This window comes from Chinchilla lanigera, unplaced genomic scaffold (assembly GCF_000276665.1).
Source record: "Chinchilla lanigera isolate Chin_1 unplaced genomic scaffold, ChiLan1.0 scaffold00043, whole genome shotgun sequence".
NCBI classification, from domain to species: domain Eukaryota; kingdom Metazoa; phylum Chordata; class Mammalia; order Rodentia; family Chinchillidae; genus Chinchilla; species Chinchilla lanigera.
Window position 1 is genome coordinate 19,609,117 of NW_004955444.1, and position 25,990 is coordinate 19,635,106.

General features: G+C 37.8%; 1 protein-coding gene across 5 annotated transcripts in view; it reads left to right on the forward strand.

Annotated features, from left to right (window-relative positions):
- Tox (thymocyte selection-associated high mobility group box) overlaps positions 1-25,990 on the forward strand; it is a 342,631-nt gene that overhangs the window by 155,328 nt on the left and 161,313 nt on the right. For all 5 annotated transcript variants that reach the window (XM_005392187.2, XM_013518215.1, XM_005392189.2 and 2 more), the window contains exons 2-3: positions 4,280-4,345; positions 25,447-25,689. In XM_005392187.2, the coding sequence (XP_005392244.1) occupies positions 4,280-4,345; positions 25,447-25,689 (309 nt within the window). The remainder of the gene's footprint in view (positions 1-4,279; positions 4,346-25,446; positions 25,690-25,990) is intronic.

A 25,990-nucleotide genomic window follows, 5' to 3' on the forward strand; every position in this document is an offset into this window, starting at 1 on the left:
CTCCTTAAAGTCTTCAGTTTTCAACCAAGTTTTCATCCACTATAAGACTGAGTCAGTCCCCTCAAAAGAATGCCATGAGGGTTAGGGCATAACCCAGTGGTAGAGCACCTGCCTAGCCTGCACTTTAGCCTGGACCTAAAGCATCAGTCAAAACAAAATGCTATCAAGATGTAAGAACCAGACTTTAGCTATTCTCTGAAAGCTAAATCCTTCTCTTGTAAAGTCATTGTGCCCCTCTCTTTAGGAAGGTGAGTTGTTTAATCAGCCAAGTATGATTTCTTTTGAAATTGGGCAGTGTTTGCTGAGGACTTATTATGTGCTGGCCCTAAGCTCTAGGGGCATTAAAGATAGCTAAGATGTGCACTGTCTCCGCTGGTGGCCTATAGTAGTGTGCAGTTAACCCCCTAACCACAAAAGCTGCCTGGTAACAGAAGGCTGCCCAGAGAGGTACAAAGAATGTGGGATGGCCTGGCCCTCACTGAGGGGAGCGAGGAGTCTAAGAAACATTTCCACAAGGTATCCCAAATAACAAGGGTCATGTGTGAGGTGCAGAAACCCTGGAAGTTGTAAACAGGACTTAGCAAAATCATCACAGCTCTCTAGGAAGCAAGTAATAGCAGGAAATGAATGTGTTTCCATATGGTAAGCCCTCTAGACATATGCTTTTGAAGAAGTTCTGAATGTCCTGATAGTAGTGTTACCTGTATTAGCGTTAACTAGAAGAACAAAATCAAGATGGGGTGTGTGTGTGTGTGTGTGTGTGTGTGTGTGTGTGTGTGTGTTTAGGGAAAGAGACATAGAGAAACAAACAGGTTTCTGATAAGGAATTGGCTCTCATGCCCGTGGAGGCTGAAAAGTCCCAAGCTCTGCAGTTGGCAAGCTGGAGAGTCGGGAGCACTGATTGTGTTGTTCCAGTCTGAGAGCTGGCAGACCCAGGACTCGAGAAGTGCCAGTGATTCAGTTGAGTCCAAAGTGAGGAAAACACTGATGTCCCAGCTTAACAGTCAGGCAGGAGGAATCTAGGCCTTCAGATGAAGCCCTCCTACTTCAGAAGGGACATCTGCTTTACTCACACTCAATCTACCAAGTGAAATGTTAATCTGATGCAAAACACTCTCCTGATAACACCGAAAATGACATTTAACCAAATACTTGGGCAATACATGACCCAAGCAAGTTGATACGTAAAATTAACTATCATAACTGCCTTAGTCTTTTAAGCATCCAGTGACATTTTGGCAGGCTAATTTCTAAATTGGAGGCTCTGTTTGACTCTTGTTTGTATGTTTTTCTGTTTTTGAAAGTCTCACAATACCAGATAAATTTCTGGCAAGGTTAAGTAATCTGTACCTGAAATATCTAGAACCAGAAGTGTTTTGGATTTTGTATTTTTTTTCAGATTTTGGAAAGTTTTTGTATATATAATGAGATATCTTGGGGCTAGGATCCAAGTCTGCATAAGGAATTCATTCATGTTTATATATTTACCTTATACATATATCTTGAAGATAATTTTACAGCACTTTTTGTGTACCTGCATAATAACTGCAACCCCTCATGTGAAATCATGTTGGTGCTAAGAAAGATTTGGATTTTGAAGCACTTTAGATTTTGGATATTCAGATTAGGGATGTTCAACATATACTACCACCACTTTTCTGTGATAGTTTATTAACAGTATTTTCAGAGTTGGTAAGTAACTCATCAATAAGATTCAGAATATATTGATACTCTCTGTTGGCTAAGTGCATGTACAAAAAGCCAATCTGCTTGGGTTTGAAGCCAAACCATGCCCACAAGCTCTGTGACTGGGAGCATCTGGCTTACCTTCTCTGTGCCTTTTTATCTTCATTTGTAAAATGCAAGTAAATAATAATTCCAAACTTGGGGCTGGGGATTTAGCTTAGTGGCACAGCGCCCGCCTGGCAAGCGTGAGGTTGTGAGTTCAATTCCCGGTACCGGAAAAAAACCCAACCCCCCCCCCTCCAAAAAAAAATTCCAAACTCTTGTTTGTTGAAAAGATTAAATCAGTTAATACATATCAGGTAATGCGTGCAAAGATAATGGTAGCGGGTACCACTATAATAAAAAATACAACGTTTACAGTCACATCCCTTTTACTGTAAAATGCTGTTTCAGCCTCTGCTCAATATTTCTCAAGTATTGGTTCTCAGGAAAAAGCCCTTAGCCAAAGCAGTAACATGAATGTACCCAATTAGCCTACACTTTGGATCAACTAAATCTAAAACTTCAGAGCCTTAGTTGGCTTGAGAACGACACCAGATTTAGAAAATGAGTTAGAGAAGATGAAATAGAAAGTAACACATTTATAGAATATGCACAGGCAGTGGAGTAGTTGATTTACTTTACTGCTTCTGTTCAGTTTAGTTTGTTATAGGCAAAGAATTTGCCCATATTTTAAATGGTTCTTTGGCATCTTAACATTAGAAACATTTGCAAACAAACTAGTGTACTCCAAGAGTGAGTGGGGATGGAGAAATGCACGATGGTGCTCATTGTCAGGGTGGGAGCTGTCAAGAGTAACACTCAGATATTGGAGCCAGGTTGTCTTTGGGTTGAAGCGCCCCTGACCAATGGACTAGTACCCCTGGATCAGTCACTGGAACTCAAGACTCTGAGCCTTTCAGCAAGGCACCTAAAATACCCAGCTCTTGATTTCTAGTTATGGTATTTCTGATTTGCATTAACAACCACATCATTCAATAAGTGAGTCCCTCTTGATTAGACAACTTGTTTGCACATTTATAGGGTGATATGTGAGGGAATCTTGTGTTTTTTCAGTTTAATCCAAAGAGTGTCTGAGTGTCTTTAGGAGCTCTTTACTTTCATAGCTATGTTTATTCAAGGCACCCACTCCTGCTGACCACAGTTTAGAGGTCTTCATACATCTTGAGTGTCTTTACTTAAGCCTAGCAGCTCACAGGCAATGGAATGTGATGTCTATAACACGTTGCTTTTTTTTTTTTTAACCTAAAACTATTTTTATGTTGTTTTTGAGATATATAAAATATATCCATATTACTGTGCACTTGTACCTCTGTGGATAACTGTTCTGTTTTGAAAACTGTTTTTCAGGTATGTGAATCCCAGTACTGTAATCCCAGTACTTTGGGAGGATGAGACAGGAGGGTTGCAAATTTGAGTCTTGCCTAGACCATTTAGGAAGAACCTAGCACAAATGCAAAATAAAAATTTCTGAGAAAATACCTTAGTGTGGAGACTCTAGGTTCAGTCCTCAGTATAGGAAAAGAAAAACCTAATTTGTTACATTTTCAGTTTCTCATGTCTGAAAAGTCATTGAACATATGTTCAGACCTAACTCTTCATGCATTTGCTTATTACCTTGGAAAAAATTATTCCTGTAACTGCAGAAGAATACTTTGTCCATTTATCATGTGACTAAAGACAGGGGAGGATTAAGTCTGAATGGAGTGATTACTGCTTTCAAAAACTGAAATTGTGAAAAGTATTTTGTTGTTATTATTGTTGTGTCTTGGAGAGTTTGATGGTGCTCCTGCAATTGGGCTGCCTCTGTGAATTTCCTCCTTCCCTCTTGTTCCTAACTTGCAAATTGGCAGGTGAATTTCTATGCATTTGTGATACTTACATTAATTCAGTGTCTTGGAAAATTTTCAAAAAGAAAACTTAATCACTGCGCCTGTGTGTTTGTTATTGTGATTCATTGTCATTCTCGTATCCATTCTTAGCCGGTGATAGTGGCACATGCTCTTTTCAAATATTACCATAAAGTGCATTTTTTTAAATCCAAAGACTATTATGGTGAAGCGAATTTCAGTCTATTATGAAAACTCTGAATTTCTTTTTTGAGAGCTAAACTCAGAATGCACTGAGCTGTGCCTTCTTGTATTTCCCATTTTTCTTTTCTTTCCGAAATGGTGCCATTCATTTAATACTTCATTACAACTGAACTGCAATATGTGTACATGGCGTGCAAAATGAGCCATTTTGTTTTAAAACAGATTGCAGATGAAAGGAAACCATTCATTTCTTGCTTGCTTGCTGTAATTACTAGAGCACTAATTACTCCAAATCACTGACATCCCGGGTCAGGAAGAATGACAACAGAAACATCAAAGAAAAGATGTGCCTCGCTTGCTGTGACAGATTTTTCATCTTCTCAGCCACAGTATATTTTATGGCTACTATTTTCCAGTTTGATGATGAAAAGACAGAAAGAAAAAAAGAAGAAAAACACACAGTCAAAATTGCTGAATGTTTACTATTATTTCATTCGCAGTTTGACGGTGAGAACATGTATATGAGCATGACAGAGCCGAGCCAGGACTATGTGCCAGCCAGCCAGGTGGGTTAATTAATCTTCTCTGCCTTGTTTCAAATTGTAATTAAACAAATTCAAAGAGTTGCATTGCAAATGAGTAGCACTATCAGTAACTGCTGCAATCAGGAATAATCATAATTTATAAACAAAGCATTTAAGCCTTGTTTCCAGTTAATGAGATGGAGCTGATAAAATACCAGAGTTGGCATTTGTTGAAAGATACTACCTTGTTTCCTCCCCAGAACGGCAAGCAGCTGTTTTGCCAGCATGATCTTTCCTAAACAGTTGTTTTACCTTTAGGAAATAAAGTCTTTACAGGTGCACATTATTTGTGCTTCTGATTGTAGATGAGTTAATCATTATAAGCTACACATGTCACAAATAGCTTTAATTATCTACTCTTAGGGCAGTTTTCAGCAAGATGTTTTGTTCATTGCTACTATCACACGGATGATGGGCACTGCAAGGCTGCTTTTAGGATCTTCTTGGGGGAGTTTGTGGGGGAATAGTTTCCAGGCCCCAAAGCAGATATGATTAAAACCTTTCAAGGGCACCTTTGTATCCTTTTCCCTGGGAGTGTTTGACAAGGTATTTAATCATGAGAAGTGACAACAAAAGTGCAATGAGAATGGAAATGGTTACATTTACAAAAGTAAATGCTTGCCTAGCTATTTTTAGATACTTAAGACCAGATCCTTTAATCCACAGAGGGCACTTAAAAGAAAATTATAAACTGCCCTAGGGTGCCAGTAAAACATAAAATATAAGAACATTGTAAGCAAAAATAAATAAGTGAATAAATGAGAGTGAAGGAGAGTTCACAAGAGCATTTCGTGGACGAAACACAAATCTCTGTTTTTCGAAAACACACAAATCACAGTACCTGGGAACTTCACTTTTCAGTCACTGTAGTGTGAACTCTAACGTAGCTTTCAGTGCCCATTTAATTTGTTCACATAGATTTGATAGCTGGAAGAGGAGTGGGCAAAAAAGGGGAGTAGTAAACTATTTTTCTTAATGGTAGCTGTCAAAGAATTAAATATGTTATATATATGTTAGGGTACGTTCCACGAACAAAATGCCGGGTGCTTAACTCAAAACAGGCAGACCTGCGTCTCCATGAGCTTGGCATGTATTTAGAAGTCATTATGACTACAGCCTTCTCTGGCAGACATCCTGGACACTCCACTCCACATTATTGCGTGGAAAAGGTCACCCCAAAGTGCAAAGATCCTGACTACATTTCTTTCCATTCAACTGAGTTGATCAGATAAGAATACCTTTGGAAGGTCAGGCTTTGCATTTGGAACTCATACTTAACTAAATTCATTCATCTAAGTAGCCTCCAAGAACCACAGGTAGTTCGGGATAGAACTGTTTGATTAAAAAATGAAAAATGTTACTATTAATTTTCTTCTAACCATCAATCCCAAAACTGTACTGACAAGTTTAGTATTACTATTAGATTAAAGCAAGCCGGTGCCATCTCTTTGGTGCCTTTAGGGTTTTAAAGTGTAAGGGCTAATTGAATTTGTTTGAAACAGTAGAAACACAAACTCAATAAATGATTATCGTTATAAAGCAGCTGCTCTCTTTCAGAGAATCATTATGTCCTTCTTAAAGAGTTTTGGCTAAAGGATTGGAAATTCAGAACATATGCATCGTAACAAGTTGGCTCCTTCGATTTCTAAATTCAAGTACAAAGTATAATGTTAAGCCCTTACTGAAATCACACAATGAGCATTATTTTTCTTAGTATTTTGATCAAGAGTTACTAAGCATGTTGCAAATACCAGTGATAATTTATGTAGAAGGAATAAAGAGCTCAAAATACTTTGGTGATCTTTAAAGATATTGCAGGTTTGTGAGCCAAAAGCAAACTGTTTTTTTTTTTAAATAATGCAGCATATGTATTTGAAAAGTTTTTTAGAATGAAGTATTTTAAAAATTAGTGTAATGTAAGATGGTGTATACCCTGGAGGAGAATGAACTTCACAAATTATGAAAGTTGAATGGCCCTCGCTAAATTTTACACTTAACATTTCTTTTGTTTACTGTAATATACTGTGTTGAAGAACTCATTACCTGGTACTCTTTTAGAAAATTTTAATCAATTTACCCCGTTAGGCAGCTATAAATAAGATTTTAGTCATACCATGGGGAAAAGTAGTTTTGTTCCTTTTTCCTATATAACATCAAACATCTGCATAGTTTAGTAATCCAAGATAACTTGCCTCATAACATCATTCAACAATTATAATTCCTGCTCAATTTTCAAATCAGTTCATGCTTTGGGACTTATAGACCAAGTTGCTAAGTAGCAACATATGGTGCACTACTGTTCCTGTGATGTTGCTGCAAGCATATAGCATAATTCTAAACTTGAAATGATTTTTATAGAAAGCCAGTGCTGGAACTGCTCCAGAAATGAAAATACACTGTAAAAATTAATGATATTCTTTTAGACAGTCCCATAGGGCTTTTTGGCTCTGTTTACTGCATGCATTCTGTACCTTTTAAGCTAGAGTATACAAATCCTTAAAATTTTTTGCATATAACTTTGTAATTGATAGGCAGCTTTAAAATGGAATATATCGGCCTTTAATAAGATTGACAAGTATGTAATAAAAACCCATAACATTTCCACGGCACTCTGGCGCCCTTCCTGGAATATTGACTGCTTTCTCCCGTGCTAACTAGAACTGTACTGGTCACTCAGTACTTTAAATTAAACACCATTTAACTTTTTTCTTTCTCTGGACAGCCGTTGAACAATACAGTGCAGAATTTCTTGGTGGATTTCCCAGCCCTGTCTAAAGAGACCATGTTGCTCTATATTTCATGAACTTGGAGGATCTTTCCCATGTCATTTATGGGATACTGTGAGTGGGCTAAGGACAGGAAAGCCAGAGAAAAAGAAAGACAGTGCTCTAATCCATACCCATGGCTCCTCCTTATTCCATTTTGACTGGTCATGCTTCAGATGCCCGTATGGAGACTAAAAATGTATAAAAAACAAACTATGAATGAACAAGTTTAGCGCACCAGTGTACAACAGAAGACTAATGTTACTAACGTATTTGCTACGAGTAGATTTTGGCTGCTGTTGCCACACAAACACACCAAAAATAGTAACCATGCGAGACCATGGGTGTGTTCATTTGCTTCCCTGAAGTAATCCTTTCACTATCCATATTATTTCATAACCTCTGGTTTTATGTCTTGGATATATACAGCAAAATTTATTTTTAAAAAATATATAACCCTGGTGTGCCAGAGAGCATGACAAGACTGAAGGGAACTGAGCTTCCCACCTGAGCTGCATTCCCACCAAAAGCTTCGCAGTCCACTCAGACACACATGCTTAGGGGAGCCCTCTCCCTAAACAATCGAAGACCTTTTCTCCAACCCCTGCAATCATTATACTGCTTTCTATAATTCCGTATAATGACTCTACCCTGGATATCAATGTCTATCTGGATTAGATGCATCAAAGGAATCAGAAGAGGAGTTTGGTTCTCTTCATTGGAAATTTCTATGGCACCAAGATTATTCAATTTTTACTTCTGTATATTTACCAGTGCTTTTCCTCATTCTTTCTCTTTCTGAGGCAGGTTCCAGAATATCGCCCTCTTCCTCTGCCGTGCATGTTTTACTTACCACTCACACCTGCTCCACTTTGCACAAGTTTCTGGACACAGCAACTCTGTTCTCTGGCTGCCTGCTTCAGGGGCGGCCCTGCCTAACAGTGCAGGGAAGGATGGCTCTTTTATATACAACAAATAATCCCTTGATGGAGGAATGAAAAGAGATTTCTGGTGTCAGGTGATGGAGAAGCTTAGGTTACTTGATTGCACCAGGGTTTTCAATAAATCACTTCCTCCCTAAACTTGGCCTTCACTGTGCTAAACTATTTCCTGCGTTTTGTTTTTTCTCCACCGCCTCCCCTGCTTGCTTGCTGAATTCCCTCTTACCTTCATGCTTTCTTTCCTTCCTTCCTCTTTTTTTCTGTGAATATTTTTCCTTTAAGTTTGAAAGAGTTTTTCTTGTTAATTCTGAGCATCACAGTAAAGGCTACTCAAATTTCTGACCTGAGGCCATATTTTAAGTTACTCTCGGTTTGTGATCAGTTTTCTTTCTGCTTTTCCCCACCTCCAAGCTCCACTGGAATTCTGAGTCTTACCCAGATTTTCAAACCTCAGGTTTAAAACATGGATAAACGCTATGGTTGGGGTGAATGCCCCCATCAAAGGTCTCTGTGTTAATGGCTTGCTCCACAGGGTGGCGCTACTTAGACGTGTGGATCTTTAGGCAGTGGGACCAGGTCCCTAGGTCACAGGGCATGTGCCCTGGACGGGGACTGAGGGACCCTGCCCGCTTCCTCTCTTTTGATTCTTGCCTGTGAGCTGAGCAGTTTGCTCTGCCAGATGCTCCCCACTTTTGCTATTGGACCCGCCTACAAGAGCCAAAAAGCAGTGGGTCTGTTTATTCAGGTTTCAGAACATCTAAACCCATGAACTAAAATGAACTTTTTCTAAGTTAGAGATCTCTCAGGTATTCTCTCATAGTAATGGGAAGCTAACGTAAGAAAATAAGGTAATGTTTATGTTTTTCTGTAATCTTGCGAGTAACATTTCACATACATTTCCTACAGTACATTTTGATTATAAAAGTTGAAATACATATGTACTCATATCTATATCTATATCATCATCTATGTGGATATCATCTATATCTATATCTATCTATATCTGTATCTATCTATCTGGGGGAGCACTCTCAAATGAATTTCAGGTTTGATTTCCAATTCCACTAAGCTTCTGTCCCTAACAACAGCTCAGATTCAACACATCTGTTCATTAAACTGCAATTCTTTGCCTCCAGCCTACTTCTTCACACCCCGAATTTGTTTTGCATGTATTCCCTTCAGTCATAACTGTTAGCACCACCCACCGCATCACCCAAGCTGGAGACATGGGGAGTCTCTCTTATCACTCAAATGTTAGCTAATCCAAGACAGCATAGATTCTACATTTGTACCAAACTTTCGAATTTGCCCCCTTTTCTCCATCTATGCAATTACTGCCTTAGTTCTGGGCTTCACGGGTTTTCATAACTCATTTCGTCTTCTCATTTCCACCTTTCCACTCAGCTCACTGTCACTGAATGGTATGCACCGCAAGGCCTTGCCTATGTGTACACATCCCAGCGTGACGATGCCTACTTGTCTGTGTATAGTGAGTGGTACACTAGAGTCCGCAAAGACGTCCCCATCTTGCCACACCTAGTTGTGAACTCATGAAGGTGGATCTTCTGTTGTTTCCTTCTGTATCTCCGATGCCTGGAATAGTATGTGACATATCAGATTATACAGCTTTATTTGTTGAAAGATAAGTAAATGAATTAAACTGTTTTGGTTCCTTTGCATTGCATTAATTCTCTTAGTCTTCTAATTGCAATGATACGTGGCCCTGCCTCACAGACATTTGGCCAATCTAGCACTTCCTGGTTGATTGCAGTAGCACCCTTTGTCTGATGTGTCAATATTTTTCAACCCACTAACTTAAGGCCACAGTACATCTCCTAAGAGAATCATTTCAAGGATAAGACTCAGAGCTAATGGGATAATAAACTACAAAACAAGAAGCAATTACTGTTGCAAGAATATCATGTTTTTGTTTATAATTAGCAATACGATGGCAGCAGAACCACTAGGGCCCTCCAAGTTCTCTTGTACAGTATTCTCTCAAATCTACTATTAAAATGGTTTTAAAATTTGCAAGCACACCACTAACTCTATTTTGTAATTACATGTTTTCCTAATGAGAAAATTTCCCAGGTCACAGCATCAATAAGGTATGACACAAAGAGCCTAGAAGCTGTAGTATTTTTCAGAGTATTTTTAGAAAAAAAATATCTCTACTATGGACCATAAAATTTCCATGACTGTGACATAAATTTGAACTATAAATTAGACCAATTACTTTTAGATTGATTCCTTTTGGAGAAATTTCAGAAGTAAAGTCAACTTGACTTTTTGACCATTAGCCCAATAAAATGATAAAGCTGCCATGCTTTGAGTAATCTAGTTAGTCCAACAAAGTCTGGCTTCTTAACAAGCCCAGACTAGTTAGTCAAACCAGTCTTCAGTGTAACATTCAAATGATTACTCTGTGAACTCCCAGAGGTATTCATTACAGACAAAATTGCTCTTGTTGCCTTGCATACGAGCTGAGTTTTCAATGGGAAATGAAAGGATGCCTGGAAAAAATAGGCCACCTAATTACGTTAAACTACTCTAGCGTTTGGCTTGACATCTTCATTACTCAAAATTAAAAAGATGCTTCACTTGAGCACACAAGTTACTATTGTTTATGTTGTTTTCTTCCTAAATTGGCTTCTTACATGGAAGTCTGCTTTTCAGCATTATATCTTGAAACAGCTCACATATTCCTTACAGTTTATAAAAATGTCTCAATAGCTGTATGGATACTGAATACAGGCACCATTCAAATATATATTTGGGCTCATGATCATTAAGCACACACGAGCCCTTCTGCATATTTTCTTGATCATTATATGTTGGTGTGGCTGAACTTTGATTCCTTCCCCTTGCTGCCTTTATTTTTATTATTATTATTTTAGTTCAGTATTGACTCTGTTAACGCTAAATGACCATCTACATGAAAACTACGAATTGCTCAAAAATGTAAACAGACCATAAAATTTACACTGAAATGCATTTGTCCAGTAGACATGTTTTATACTAACCTCACCAGCAGAGCTATTTTAGGAACATTTTAAAACATAAACATACGTACAGCTCACCGTCTACTGATTGCCAGTTTCTCCTCATTGACACTAATGAGGCCGCTGACAGGTTAAATGTTGTGTATCATTTACATTTCCAAGCCGTGGGATTTGTGAACATAAGACTCATTTTTTATATCAGGAAGATGAATGTTTGTTGCCTGTTATACTTGAGAATTTTGCAACAATTATCTAATAATATGTTTTTTGAAGGAATAGAGGACTGTATTTCAATGATAAAAATTATGAAAAGATCTGAATGAAATAGAATTTGTGGTAAAAAAATCAAATTCTGGAAATGTCAGGCTCCTTTTGGAACGTGGCTGACTCAGTGGAAAAATGTCAATAGGCGCCAGAACATGTAGGTAAATGCAAGAGGCTGTGGTTCTAGTACATAGCCTGACAGCTGCGCAGTGGCACTTGATACGTTTTGAAAACAGCTCTCTGGCCTGTTCACGATTATATTTTGAGAATTTTTTTCTTTAGCACGTGAACAACTGTGAAAAACTAAATATTCTTTTCTGGTAAGATTTGCAAGTACAATGTGCTATATAGTTTTTTTGTTTTTTTTTTTTTTTCCTGGCACTTACATAAACCTGTTGCTAAAGAATACCCAAAACATAAGTGTGACATTTCAAGTTAAAACTAGTAATATGCTCAGTGATGCTCCCTGTCTGTGCCAACTGTGTTTTGAAGGCTCTTAAAGATTGTTCTAAAGAAGCAGTAAAATTTTTAATATGTCAACATGTCAAGAAGGAGTGATTTTGCCCATCTTTTAGTATAAGAACAGCAAGGCTTAGAAAAGCTAAAGTTTTTCCATTCACTTCTGTCCCTTCTAAAATTTTCTTCTTCATAGCCACCCTCCCCTGCACACAAAACGCCTTTTAAAAGTGTCATGTTTCTCTACAGTTTCATGTCCTCAGTTTGGGAGCAGACCTAGCTAGACTTGTCTGAAACACAAAGAGGGTTTCAAGTTAATTTTTAATCTATTTGTATTGTTGCATGTGTTCTTTCTCATCTATATTATTTCAGAGCTTGGATGTGGAAATATTTAACTGTAACCATAATGATTTGGAATTAAGCAGTGGCTATCTTGGAAAATGTTTTCTACACCGCCATTGCTGCTCATCAGTTATGGTAATTGATCCTGTTCTAGCAAAGCCAAACGAGTGACTTATGAGATATTGCAGCAATTATTCAAACAGAGTAATCTGGTTTAAAAGTCACAGGAGCTCTGGGAGTCATGATTTGAAAACCAATAGTGAGCATCTTCCAGCATTTCCCTAGCGTTTTAGGAGAAGGCCATTCTTCAAGTAGAGCTAAGGCTTCTGGAAGTTATTTTCTGAAGTCACAGCAGAGTGGCCTTACAGGAAGTATAAGTAGAGGGAGGCAATAGGATTGCAATATGGAGCAGGCCCAGAGCTCTATACACGTTGCTCTCAGGGAATCCTGGACTCTTCTGTATACTGGGTACTTAGCTGCTAATCTCTAAAGCCAGACACCATGTTCTCTCACCTGGCTTTGTAGCTCTGTGAGGATACCTTACTGTGTGAATAGCTGTTCAAAGTGTATCTGGGGAGACAGTCGCAAGATGGTGTTTCTACAAGCCATCTTGTTCAACCCACCAGCTATATGTGTTCTGATTTCAATTCAAAATGATGACTAAGTTTTAGTACGAAGCTTCTGCTTGGGTAAAAGTTTAGGTTAGCACATCCTTAAAGCCCAATGCCATGAATAAATTAGATTCATAATAGTAATAATAATAGCTGCTGGTTGTGAGCTACCTATTTCTGGGATGAAGTAAGTAAAGGTTTTGGATACAGTGATTCACTTTTTTAAAAAATTTTATCTTTTTTTATTTTAAAGACAGTAGTAAATGAGAAACAAACAAACAAATATAACAGTAGCAGCATACCAGTATCACAAACATAAACAAATCAAAGCAAGAGCATTCAAGGTGATACAGAGTCTCAAGACAAAATAATACGAATCAACAGTGGTTGTTACATTACATATCGCTATCCTCAACTACATCACTCAGATTACCAGATGTAAGAATGAAAGATTGCTCAAACCATTATAAGGAATAAGAAAATAATTCTTTGTTAAAACAGTAGAGATAATACAGCATTTCACTAGATAAGATGGTAGGAGTTCACCATTGTAATTTCATTGCATATTGTTACTTTCAAATCAGTTGCTCAGATTCACTTAATTCTTAACAATTCAGCAAGGATGAGACAGACTGAGTGACTTGGGAAACAACAGTAAGATAGTAAATTTTCATAGTGAGGATTCTAGCCTTGGAAAGTCTAAGGCCAAAGTCAGGCTTGCTTAGCTAGGGTTATTGTTACTTTAGAAATTTTAAGATCAAAATGTTGACATGCTAACTCCAATTCCTTTCCATATTAAGATAATGACAATGTGTTACTGAAATATTCTGAGAAATTTGGATTCAACCAAATGAAACCATGGATATTTTCACATGTTTAAGCTATAAAATGAACACATTCCTATATGAAAGTTAACATTCCTAAGCTATAAAATCAGTACTTGTTCATATGTGGAAGTTGTGCAATTATAAGGTCTTGCTTACTCTACTTGATTCATTTATTCAGGGTGGTGATTTCTCCCTCCTCCTCTTTACTGGGCTTTTCTATGCTTATTACCACTCTTGCCATCTACTTTGCAGATGAGGAAACTGAGGACCAAAGCAGTTAAAGGATTTGCTTGTATTTATAGAACACTGAATAGAGGGGAAACCCATAGTATCCTTGCATATATGTTTAAATATTTAATAAATGAATAAAATTCATTAGGTTATTTTTAAATACAGGCAGGCTTTGAGCTTTCATATATTTCTACTTTTTAGAAAAACTTGTGTTAAATTGATTTCCTCAGTTCTCCTCTTGAGTATTCTATGATTCTGTTTTTGCATAAATACAGCCCTCTAGAATGTTATTCTTCTTTAAAATATAGATCTGTAATTTCTCTTTTTTTTTTTTTGGTACCATGAATTGAACTCAAGACCTTGCACTTTCCAGGCAGGCACTTATGCCACTGAGATATATCTCTGGCTTAGAATGTTATTCTAAGGATATAAATGGATAAAGTTATTCATCACACTGAATCATAACAGAGAAATTGGAAACAGCCTAAATATTTGAAGAAAAAAAAATGATGGAAAAATTCTAGAACATGAGTAAAATGATAAAATATTGATCCATTTACACAAAGATATAGGTAATATTTATTGACATGGAATATCATTCATGATCCATTTTATGTGATCAGATAATATAATAATATAAAAATAACAATAACGGTGCAGGTGGCATTTATTGATTGCTTCTTATGAGCCAGTGTCTAACCCAAAGTATATACATTTTCTCATTTACCTTTTTTCTTTCTTGGTCTTGTTTTATTTTAAAAATTAAAAAACTGACAAAACAACAATGGGTTTTGCTATGCAGTTCAGGCTGGACTTGAACTTACTCTGTAGCCCAGGCTGGCCTCAAGCTTGCAGCTATCCTTCTTCCTGAACCTTCTCAGTGTTGGGATTACAAGCATGTGCCACCAGGCCTGGCTTTCGTTTACCTTATTTAATTCTGATAAACTCTTAAGGAGCTTATACTATTATCATCCTATTTCACAGATTTGGAAACTGAAGCTTAAAGAAATTAAGGTCATCTACTAAGAGATAACCTAAGATTAGCAGTAGAATTTCTAGCTTGAAAAATCAGACCTGTATGATCTTATTTTGTTATTAAAAACAAAAAATCTCAAAATGAAAGAGAAAGCACACACTGAAAAGAATCTTGAAAAGTATGCACTTCAATATTTGTTTTGTTTTTTCCTAAATGGTTGGATTAAGAGTGATTTTATCCATATATATTTTTAAAATGGTTAACATGGGATATTTCTAAAATAAAGCTCAAAAGTATAAAATTAGACCTCCGAATGTATCACCTCAATGTATTAAAAAATCAAGATAATTTTTAGAAAGTATAGATTACCTTTTGTATAAGATTGTATGCTAAACAATGAAATTAAATCCTTTAATAGTGCCTCTTCAAAGCTGAATATGGAATCACCTATCATTTCCCCATTCCAATATCCTTATTAAATTATGGCAGGAGGATCCTCTGTCTGTTAAGGGCTTTTCTAGAAACCTGGAAATCTGGCACCAGCCACAATAGAGGAACATGAAGCTATCCTGCCCTTTCCCCACTGGTCTGAGTCAAGTGCTTGCCTTCATACCCTGTACCCTCAGAGTTTCAACATGTGATCCATGACCTCAGGACTCAAAGGTCTCCCAGGAAGAGCCAAGGTCCGACATTGTGTGGGGGAGGCTCAAGTCATCCCTATTTTCTGGTCTCATTCAAGCTTTGCACAATAGTTTTATATAAGTGAACTTTACCCTTGTATCCTGGCCCTCGTAGGGGTCTATGTTGAGCCAAATACCCTGGTTTGTTTTGACTGGTGGGACCAATCATAGCCTTGTAGTTATCTTAGAGGTTGAAGAGCAACCTTACTGTTGAGCCTTTCCATGGCTGCCGGCACATCTGTGTAGATTGCCCCACTGGTGGCTATTTGTGGCCCTCTCCAGTCACTTGCCGCATCTGAGCAATAGTACCTCATCTGCAGTTCTGTTATCACTCTAAGACTGCTTATAGCAATCTCTTGATCATGCCAGCCTCAAGTAATTTCCCTTCATTTACATTCTGAGATCATTTTGCATGAAACTTCAAGCATACTGCTTTTACTGGAGCCTCAGTTCCTAGTTTTTCCCTTCACACATATTGTGTGTTCTAGCTCTTTGTATCTCAAATCATACACTGCAGGATGTCTTGAACATAGTAGGAACCCAACAAATGCTTCTATAGTGAATGAGCGCTCGCTGTGTTTTATTTAAAACAGGTTACAAAAATTCATAAACACTGGTAAAATAAATGTTATGCTTTCTACCAAAAATTTTATTTTGATAACTATTGCTAGAAAAATTAGTACATTGTGTGTTTTTAAATGAAGATGATTTATTGCTGTTGTCTAAAATGTGAGGAAAGACAAAAAAATTGCTTGCAGGATCATTGGCTTGAGCACATCAATGGCATTGTTGGACAATTCTTGCTGAGTGTTAAGATGATTTATGTAACACACTGAAGTTTCCACAGTAATACATTACAGTCTCCAGCTATCAACCCTTGTTCATGTGGAGACAAAGGATTATGAAAAATACCTACCTCTGAAGGTCTTCTCAAAAGCAATTAGAAATCATGTTGATGCTGTTTAAACATTTTTAAAGGACATCACTGTAACAATGCTATCTCTTAACTTTTGAAAATGTACAAAGGAAGCTTATTTTCATCTAATACATTTCTCTGCTCATTTTGCTTTCTATTGATTATTCAAATCTTGCAATAAGAATGTTCAATAAGAGAAGATGAAACATCTTTGAACATTGGCATTTTTCTATCTTTGACTTTCCGGAATTATATTACAGATTAACAATGAAGGCATTCTGTATAGGTTTGATGGCAGTGGTATTTATTTATCTTTCAAATAAAGATCTATATGAGAAACATATTTTACAGTGTTATAACCATAGCCATATTTTAGTGTATGCATGATTGCATGAACCCATCACATAATTTAAAGATGTGTACAAGATGTTATCTTTTGAATTCGCCTGAGTTATGGGACTTCTTGTCACCAAAGATGGAATGCTGTGTATAATGATTTCAGTATGTGGACAGAGGCCCACAAATCCAGTTCTCCTCTGATAGAGAATTAGATTTTAAGAAAAGAAGAAAAGGCAAAGTCCAAAAGAGACTCTCAATTATATGTTCCTGTTCAGCGTGTATTGCACTGTGTCTGAACAATATGAAAACATGAATTCTATACACTTAAAAGGCAGTGCAATTAACATTCCACTTGCAGATGCAATGATGTAGAGTATAAAGTAAGCACAGGCTGTAGCAAAGGAAATGTGGATTGCAGAAGGAGAAAATAATGTAAACAGGATACTCATATCATGGAATATTTAAGGTAATATGATTAAGAAGGAGTGTTAGTATATAATTGAATTAAATGAGTTGTTTTTTTTTTTTTCTTTTTTACTGAAATAGGGGCTGGGAAAGGTTAAACATGCAGGACGAATGTGGGTCATATGGCTAGAAAGGCATCCAAGCAGATCAATCCGAGCTCCTCTGAAAGGTCTCCTGTAACTTTTCTATCCCACCTATTGGTTCTGGTCTCAAAAGCAATCCCTTTCGTTAGCAATTTTGCCTCCTTGCTAAGAATCTCACTTTCTAATGACTGAAAAGAGTAACAGCTTTTTGCTGTACTTAGATCAGAAAACTTGGACCCCAAATTCATTTGCCTTTTACTTGAGTCCATAAACATTGAATTTATCAACCTTGGGTTGTGGGCTCCTCAGCAAGGAATGAAGTTGTTGGTCCTCTGTACATTAAATCACTATCAGAACCTTCAGGATATATCTTTGCCTGCACCCTCTTCCCCACTGCGTTCTTATTCTTCAGTTCTATATACACCATTTCATTCCATTAAAATAAATGTAAAACTTTATCCCAGCTATTTATGGGGAGCAATGAAATATATTAAGAATGAATAGAGTCCACTTTCCTTCACTGCGAGGTTTGATCAATAGAAAATAGACTGAAGCCCCTTAGAATATCATTGTAGGGAGCACATCTCAATCACCAGCATGCAGTCTATAGTTGTCTCCTCAGACAGGAGCTGAGCCACTGCATGCATAAAGCCCCTTTAATGGCAGCAACAGGTATGTAAAGCTGCATATTACCAAGAAATTTTTATTTGTAAAACGTAGATTATTGAGCTTTTTACATATGTTTTCATTATCAGTGCTTTGAAGAATACCATGAAGTGAGTTCTGAAAGTGAGACAGACTTACAGGAACAAGAAACTTGCTCAAAATCCAAAGTCATACATGTTTTAAAGAACATGGATACAAGACTTGTCTATTGAATTCCAGAGCCTCAAATCTTTCCAATCATCTCTGTGGCTGTTCTTATTAGTCACTGAAGAAATCATTATTTGTAGTCTTAACCGGTCCAAAATCTATCTCCTCATCAGAGGAAGATGTGGCACTTTATAAACTAAGTGTGCACACACCACCTTTTGAGGTTTTAAGAAAATGGCTTGCAATAGCCATTGACTCTGTTATACAGAACTATAAAAATGCTATCTTGAGGGTGCTATTTTTTTTAAATTACCAATTTAATGCTTCCTACAATCCTTCTCAACCTTGAGTAGTTTGTCTCTCTTCCAGAATTAGCTGAACCTCCTGGTACTACACCCCAGCCTGCACTCCACAGCACTTGGATCCTGCCCCTGGGCGGAGTCAGTCACATTGTGACCACACTATAATGGGGGGGGATCCTCGTAGGTGCTCCAGCACTAGCAGCAGGATGAGTCTTTCCTGTGAGGAGTAAGCCAGTGAGTCCTTACAATCAGGCAGTTTGGTCAGGTAGCACCAATAAAATTTTGAATTTTAAAGCCATCTGGATCATTCAGATTGACTATGGTTTACACCAAATCTCTATATGCACTTGTTTCCAGTTTGCCATTATTTATTACAGCATATATTCAGGTGAAATGAAAATCGATGGCCTGAATTTCACCCCACCATCATTAAATACTTCCGTCTCTGTTTGTATCAGTGGTGGTTGCTGAGTTTCATCAATTGTTGAAGAGGGAGGAAGGAGGGGCCAGGCTGCAGTTTGGATTCTGGCCTCTGGGCACTGGTGGGCAAGGGACCTTAGAGGGAGGTGAAGAAGACTATCCTCCCTTTGAAGGTCCATACTCATGCTGCCCCAGATTCCAGAGAACCCCATCAGACATGGGATTCACGCTTTGGTGACCTCTGATTCTGGTTAAGAGATGTCACACTGTGGTCTCCAGAGGACATAAAGATCCTCCTAGAGAGGATCAAATGATCTTTGTTTCCCAAAGAATTGAAGAAAAATTAAGTGTTTAAACTCCAGGCCACACAGAGGGGGTAAGATAAGCGTTACTCAGGAAAAGACCCGAAGTCAGTGGGCAAGTGCAGCAGGTCCCCTGCATCACCAGGAGGGCTTTAGCATAAGCCTCCTCTGATGGTGCCCTCCTCACATCCCCACTCCATGTCCTGTGTTCCTGACTGTTACCAGAGCACCCTTACATTCCCACTGTGGCCAACAGAACTCTGCTGGTCCATAGCTTCTAAGAGACCTGATGCCCTCCTGCCTTTTGAGGGTATTAGATTGCAACAACTTCTGTAAACCAAGGGCCGCAAATTCTCTTTTACAAATCCTCAGTAATCTGTGTGCCACTATGGCACTATGGTTAAGTACAGGCCACTTTTTAAACCCAAAGCAGCAGACAGACACTAAGTACTCTACCCAGCATTCTTTATGCTGCACAAGCTAGGATTCTTCCAAGATATTTTTGACCCATGGATACACTGTGAAGTATATGTTACACATTGTCTTGTCAGACCAACTAGCCAATGCAGACTCCTGGGAACACAGGAAAATTATTGAAACCCATGGAATAACACTGGTGTCTTCACAAACTTATGCCATTAAAAACTAAATGTGGTATGCATGCATTTGTTTAATGATTACAGTGGACTCTCAAACTAGAACCGACCTCACATATGAACAACTTGGGTTATGACTATAATTTTAGGTTTAATGACCAAAGTCTTGAGCTACAACCAGAATGCTAGCTGCTTGAGCAGTTGTAAACAAAGACTTCTGATGCCAGAAAAACATATATAAGTATACATAAGCATCAACCTGAGCCCAGATGAGCATATTCAAGGATGTGATTTTGGTCAGTGCTTTATATAATTACTATGATTGCTGCTATCAAGATGGCCCCCCAAAACTAGAAAAAAAACCTAAGGAAGGAAGGAAAAGTAAAGAAAGCAATTACAATAGAAAAGAAGAAAATTGTGGAGAAATATGAGCATGACATTCATATGAGAGTGATCAATCTTGCTAATATGTACAGCACGTTGAAACCTACCATCCCAACAATCTTGCAGAGAAAAGATTTGTATAAGAAAGCTAGTGTTTCTAAAGGTGTTACTCAAATTAGTAAGACATGATCAACAGTGTTAGACCAGGTAGAAAGGCTGTTATTGGTATGGGTAAAGGAAAAGCACATGGAAGTTTATAGCCCAAGTCTATCATTTATGAAAAAGCGGGGCTATAAATGCAGATCTCATAAAGGATAATCCACCACAAAGTGATAATGGTAAAATGTTTCGTGCTAGTAAGTGTGTTTTCACAATTTTAAAGTGAGAACTGGCGTTCATAGCATAGTCATGATGAAGCAGCCAGTGCTGATAAAAGAGCTGCTGAGAATTACATACAACACTTCAAAATGATGACACAGAGAAATGGCTTTTGCTCCCATCAAGTTTTCAGCTGTGATAAAACTGGCCTTTTCTAGAAGAAAATGCCTAGGAGAACATACATTACTGAGGAAGAAAAGAAAATGTCAGATCACAAGCTTATGAAGGATAGGCTAACCTTATTACCATGTGCCATTGTAAGTGGTGACCTCAAGATAAAGCCTCTCTTACTTTATCACTCTGAGACCCCTAGAGTGGTGAGAAAACATAAAATCATGAAGAGTAGGCTAGAGGTAATGTGGAGACCTAATACAAAAGCCTGGGTAACAAGAGTACTTTTTCTTGAGTGTATCAGGGAGGTTTTGTGTACTACTGTTAAGAAATACTGACTGGATGGAGATTTGCCACTCAAAGCTCTCCTCATCATAGACAGTGCTTCTGCTCATCCAGGAAATTTGGAAGAATTGGCTGAAGAATTCCTATGGCTCTCAGTCAGGATCCTCTCTCCTAATACAACTCCTCTACTGCCAGCTGTGGACCAGCAGGTTACAGATAACTTTAAGAAGCCGTACACCAAGGAACTCTTCCTGAAGTGCTTCCAGATGGTCTCAGATACAGATTTAACCCTTAAAGACTTCTGAAAGGAACAGTACAACATCTTTTCCTGTGTAGCGTTAATTGATTGAGAAATCCTGGGCCAGTGTTTCTCTCTAAGGTTGCTGACATCTGCCTTGAAGAAAGTGTGGCCTAAAATCATACAGGATAGACACATGGAAGGCTGTGTAGAGGAGCCTGAGCCTTCAACAAACCCTGTGGCTGATGACACTATCCCTATAGCACTGTCCATAGACCTGCAGATAGACAGTGGTGATGCTGAGGAACTGGAGGAGGAACACTCAGAGGAACTGTCTACAGAGGAGCTTCAGCAACTTCTGGCTGAGCCACAGAGAGTGGCAGCTGAAGAGCTTTCTGAAGAGGTGGGGAAGTATCAATAGTCAGTGCAGCAAAGTACTTCTTGTAAAATAAAGGAAATCCTGAAAATATGGACAGAGCTACAAACATTTATAGAGAAGACCCACCCAGACAGAGAAAGAGCCAATCACTGCATTCACTTGCTTAATGACAGTGTCATGTCATACTACAGGGCAGTGTTAAAGAAAAGACAGAAACAGACAACCTTAGGCTAGTTTTTATTCCTGAAAAGGTTGAGACCTAGTGAGCCAGAGGCAGGTTCTAGTGGGCTACAGACTCCCCCAAGGAGAGAAAGGACAGCAGAGAGCCAGATTCCTGATGTTCTTACGGAAGGGAACTCTCCTTCCAAACAATAACCACCTTCCGTTTCATCCTCCCTTCTTGCAAGCCAAAGATGGCAACCAGAATGGTGAGTACAGTATGAAACTGTTGTTTCTGGCACATTTTATAACTTTCCAGTGAATACACTATGAAAACTATTGGTATTTCTGATAAATCAACACACATTACACAACACTTTTATTATGAAAAGGTTAGTTAAGGGGTGCTTTAGGAAGTGCTTCTGAAATGCGTTATGGCTATTTCCATTATTTCTTATGGGAGAAATAATCTTGGCTTACAACTAACTTGAGTTACAACCAGCCTTTGCAAATGAATTGAGTTCATAGTCAAGGGTCCACTGTATTTATTTATTCAGCAAACTTTTAACACCAATTCAACCAAGGAGCTCATGGGGAATAAAACAAAGTATCAAATAGTATCTTGTTCTGTTATATCCTCCAAACTTCAAATTACCTATAATATAAAAGGTAACTATTTAATAAACACATTTTAATGTAATATTCAAGACTCTAAGTAAAGGATGTCATAGAAGTCAAAGTTAGGAAATTAGCTAATTTATTTCCACATTTATTTTTTTTTTATTTTTATTTTTTTTGGTTTTTCTCCGGTACCGGGAACCGAACTCACGACCTTGCGCTTGCCAGGCAGGCGCTTTGCCGCTGAGCTAAATCCCCAGCCCCTTATTTCCACATTTAAAACCATTAGTAATTAGTTTGGCATTGAACTTTTTTACAGTTCTAGGACATTTTGACATTTATACAGTTACTGCAATACTTTATATGGCATCAGTTACACTGTAATATCATCATTTCTGATGTAAAGAACCAAAACTACTAAGAAACCTTAAGTTGTTAAAATTCTTGACCCACATAACTACCCATTACCAGTTAAGTTGTGGAATCTGTGGTTTTGGTGTATAACTGCATGGATTAAATAATGTTAATGTGTAATTACATGAAAATAAACCATATAGCTTAGTTAAATTGCAGTACGTTTGTTATCACTGAATGTAAAGTGATACTAATTAAACCTTCCTCTAAAATACCACAAATTAAGATTTAACAACTGAAGAAACTCTAGAACATAAAGTCATGAAATACTCTGGCTAGAATATCCCTTACTATTTTCAGAGGTCGAATGGTATTTTAAAATGAAGAGCAACTTTTTACTTCCTTTCCATTACTCGTGTCTGATTCAGTAAGATTTCAAATAGGCACTGATTAACTTCTTAAAGTTATAGATCAAAAAATTTAACAGTTGCTATACTGCAGAGATAAACTATGAATTCCTGCATTCATGTAAAGTAGTGAATTCTGGTGGGTGAGTATTGGGGTAGAATTCTATACAAGGAAAAACCTGTTACTGATGCTAATACTAATTCATAAAGTGTGAAATTTTAACAGAAATAGTGGATATTAGCAATTTTGTATCATCCAGCCTAATAAAATAGTAACAATTGTACTGCTCATGTAAATATCCCAGCAACAAAAATGCCTTCTTACAGCTTGACATGGTGGTGCATGCCTATAATCACAGTTCTCTTGAGAGGCCGAGGCAGGAGGACCTCAAATTCCAACCCATCCTGGGCAACTTAGTGATTTAGTGAGACTGTGCCTCAAAATAAACAATGAAAGAGGGCTGCGGATGTAGCTTCTTGCCAAGGCCTTTGGTTCAGTTCCGAGTACTGCCAAAAAACACCTTCTTTCATCATATATCCATCCTTCCTGCCTATGTACTGAGATGGTCATCTACCAGCTAAGTGAAGCTAAACAAGCTGTTTAACTTCTGAGCTTCAATTTCTTTTCAAGAACATAGAGGCAGTGATCGCTACACAAAGGGTTATTATAAGGCTTAAATGAAGGCAGAATAGTCAAAGTACTACCATAAAGTACTTTATATGAAATAGGTATTATCAAATATGCTTTCCCTTTTCCCTCCCCACTGGGCATCTTTTATATTTGCAGAAGAAGTTAAGGGCTTAGAACTGTAGACTCAGGCTCTCAAATATATCAGATGTGTGAGAGTTTGACCAAACTTGTAACTTTTACATAGAGCACTGATACAATTTTCAGACACAAAATATATACTGTTAACAGAAGACTTTGGTAACAGATGACTGAACTTTCAGAGCTGATAATTTTTTTTTTGTACCAGAATGTTAGATATTTAAGAAAAATTATCTGCAGGAGTGAATCAACCCTTCACCCCAGATGCTAACCCACATGTTCCTCTCCATGGCTAAGTCTAAATCCCAGATGATCCAAGGAGCTCTTCATTTAATCTTGTCTTCTGACAGCACCTAAACAAATATATCAAAACTTGTCCAACATTTAGCAAGTAAAACTTGACGATTTTCTTTCTGTTAGACAAATAGACGCCATCTGGAAAAAATAACCCCAGGCACTTGGACACAGGAGCATGAAGCTTATTGGCTGAACACCCAATGAATACCTTGCACTACTTTCTTTGGCTCCTACCCTTTGCCTCCCCATTTCAAATCTTGCACACTTCAGCAGCCGCTGTGCTGTTAGACAAGGGGGTCCTTGTTACCCATGCACACAGACACTGTGAAGGCTCTCTTATTTTGAAAGATAGGCTTGCAAGAATTATCTGGACCAAAATGTTCCCTTTCATATTATGACACCTGTTTTATAAAGGACTGCTAAATATAGCTGTGTATTGATACAAACTGGTAACAATGTTTCTTTATTCAGCTTTTCCTTATATTTTCCAACGTTTACCACATTCTTTAACAGGTGTGTCTTATATAATCTTCTTTCTTCGCTCCCTTCCTTCCTATTTTATCTAAGGTAATTTGTAAAAGCAAAAGGCCCAGGTGTGCTAATAGTATTTATTTTGCTCTTGACTTTTATTCAGAATTAGTATTTTAATAATAGTAGTATTTTGCATTCTATGATGGACTGAAGTAAAATTAAATTTGTACATTGTTATTTATCAGCTTTTAGAGGAAGTCAAACAAATGTTACTAGAAATCGTGAAAGCAATCTCCACTTTGGAGGATAAAATCTGGAAGATAAAATTAGCTTCTAGTGGAATTTGAAGAATATATCAACTCTTCAATGTGTCCACACTTATGTAGCATGTTTAAGTTACTTCTTTACTAATATCTTTTCTTTCATTTATTATGAACAGGTAACTTTTCAAGCTCAAAGGCAACTGCCCCAGACTTGTGTGATTCATTTTTATTACATCCCATAATCCAAGCAGTAGGGAGTCCTGTGAAACATGTTTGATCAAACATTAATTTTATAAATTGCCTCTCTTCCCCACAACTCCCATGAAAAAGGAATTCAGCTAGATTAAAATTCTGGAAAATTTTAATGAGATGTTTGAAATCTGTTTGAGTTCAGCTTCCTGGAAAAATAAAAACCACCTAATGGAAGCAGTCTTTATACTAGAAGTGGATACACTTTGGAGGCAATTTTCTTCTGTGCATAATAGTGAAATAAATGGCAGTAGGGTAATTGGAACATTTGAAACATCTTACTAAACCATAATGCTGCTTGTAATTATCCAAAAGGTGGTGTGTTTGTTCCTGATGAGGAAGAACAAGGGGATGATAACTTGCAACAATGTCACTCTTGTCTTTTCACAGTCCTATCCTGGTCCAAGTCTAGAGAGTGAAGACTTTAACATTCCCCCCATCACGCCTCCTTCCCTCCCCGATCACTCGCTGGTGCACCTGAATGAAGTCGAATCTGGCTACCACTCCCTGTGCCACCCCATGAACCATAATGGCCTGCTACCGTTCCACCCACAAAACATGGACCTACCGGAAATAACTGTCTCCAACATGCTGGGCCAGGACGGAACCCTGCTTTCTAACTCCATGTCTGTGGTAAGAATCTGCTGATCTCTGTGGCAGGGCGTGACATAGAGTGAAGGCAAGGAATAATTTAATGCAAGCACTTTTATGATGATAGCATTCTGAAACTATGAAGAGGTTTTTACCTATGGGAAATAGTCTCCATAAGTCTTTTAGATGTGTAAAGCAATTTTCTACTTTTTACTTAAGTCAGGGCAAAAATCAATTAATTGCATAATCACTCATATTTGAAACCCAAAGTACTAAACACCGCTTGATGCTGAGTGTCCTGTCACACACACTGGCTCAAGAGCTCAGTGATGCCACCTCCCCT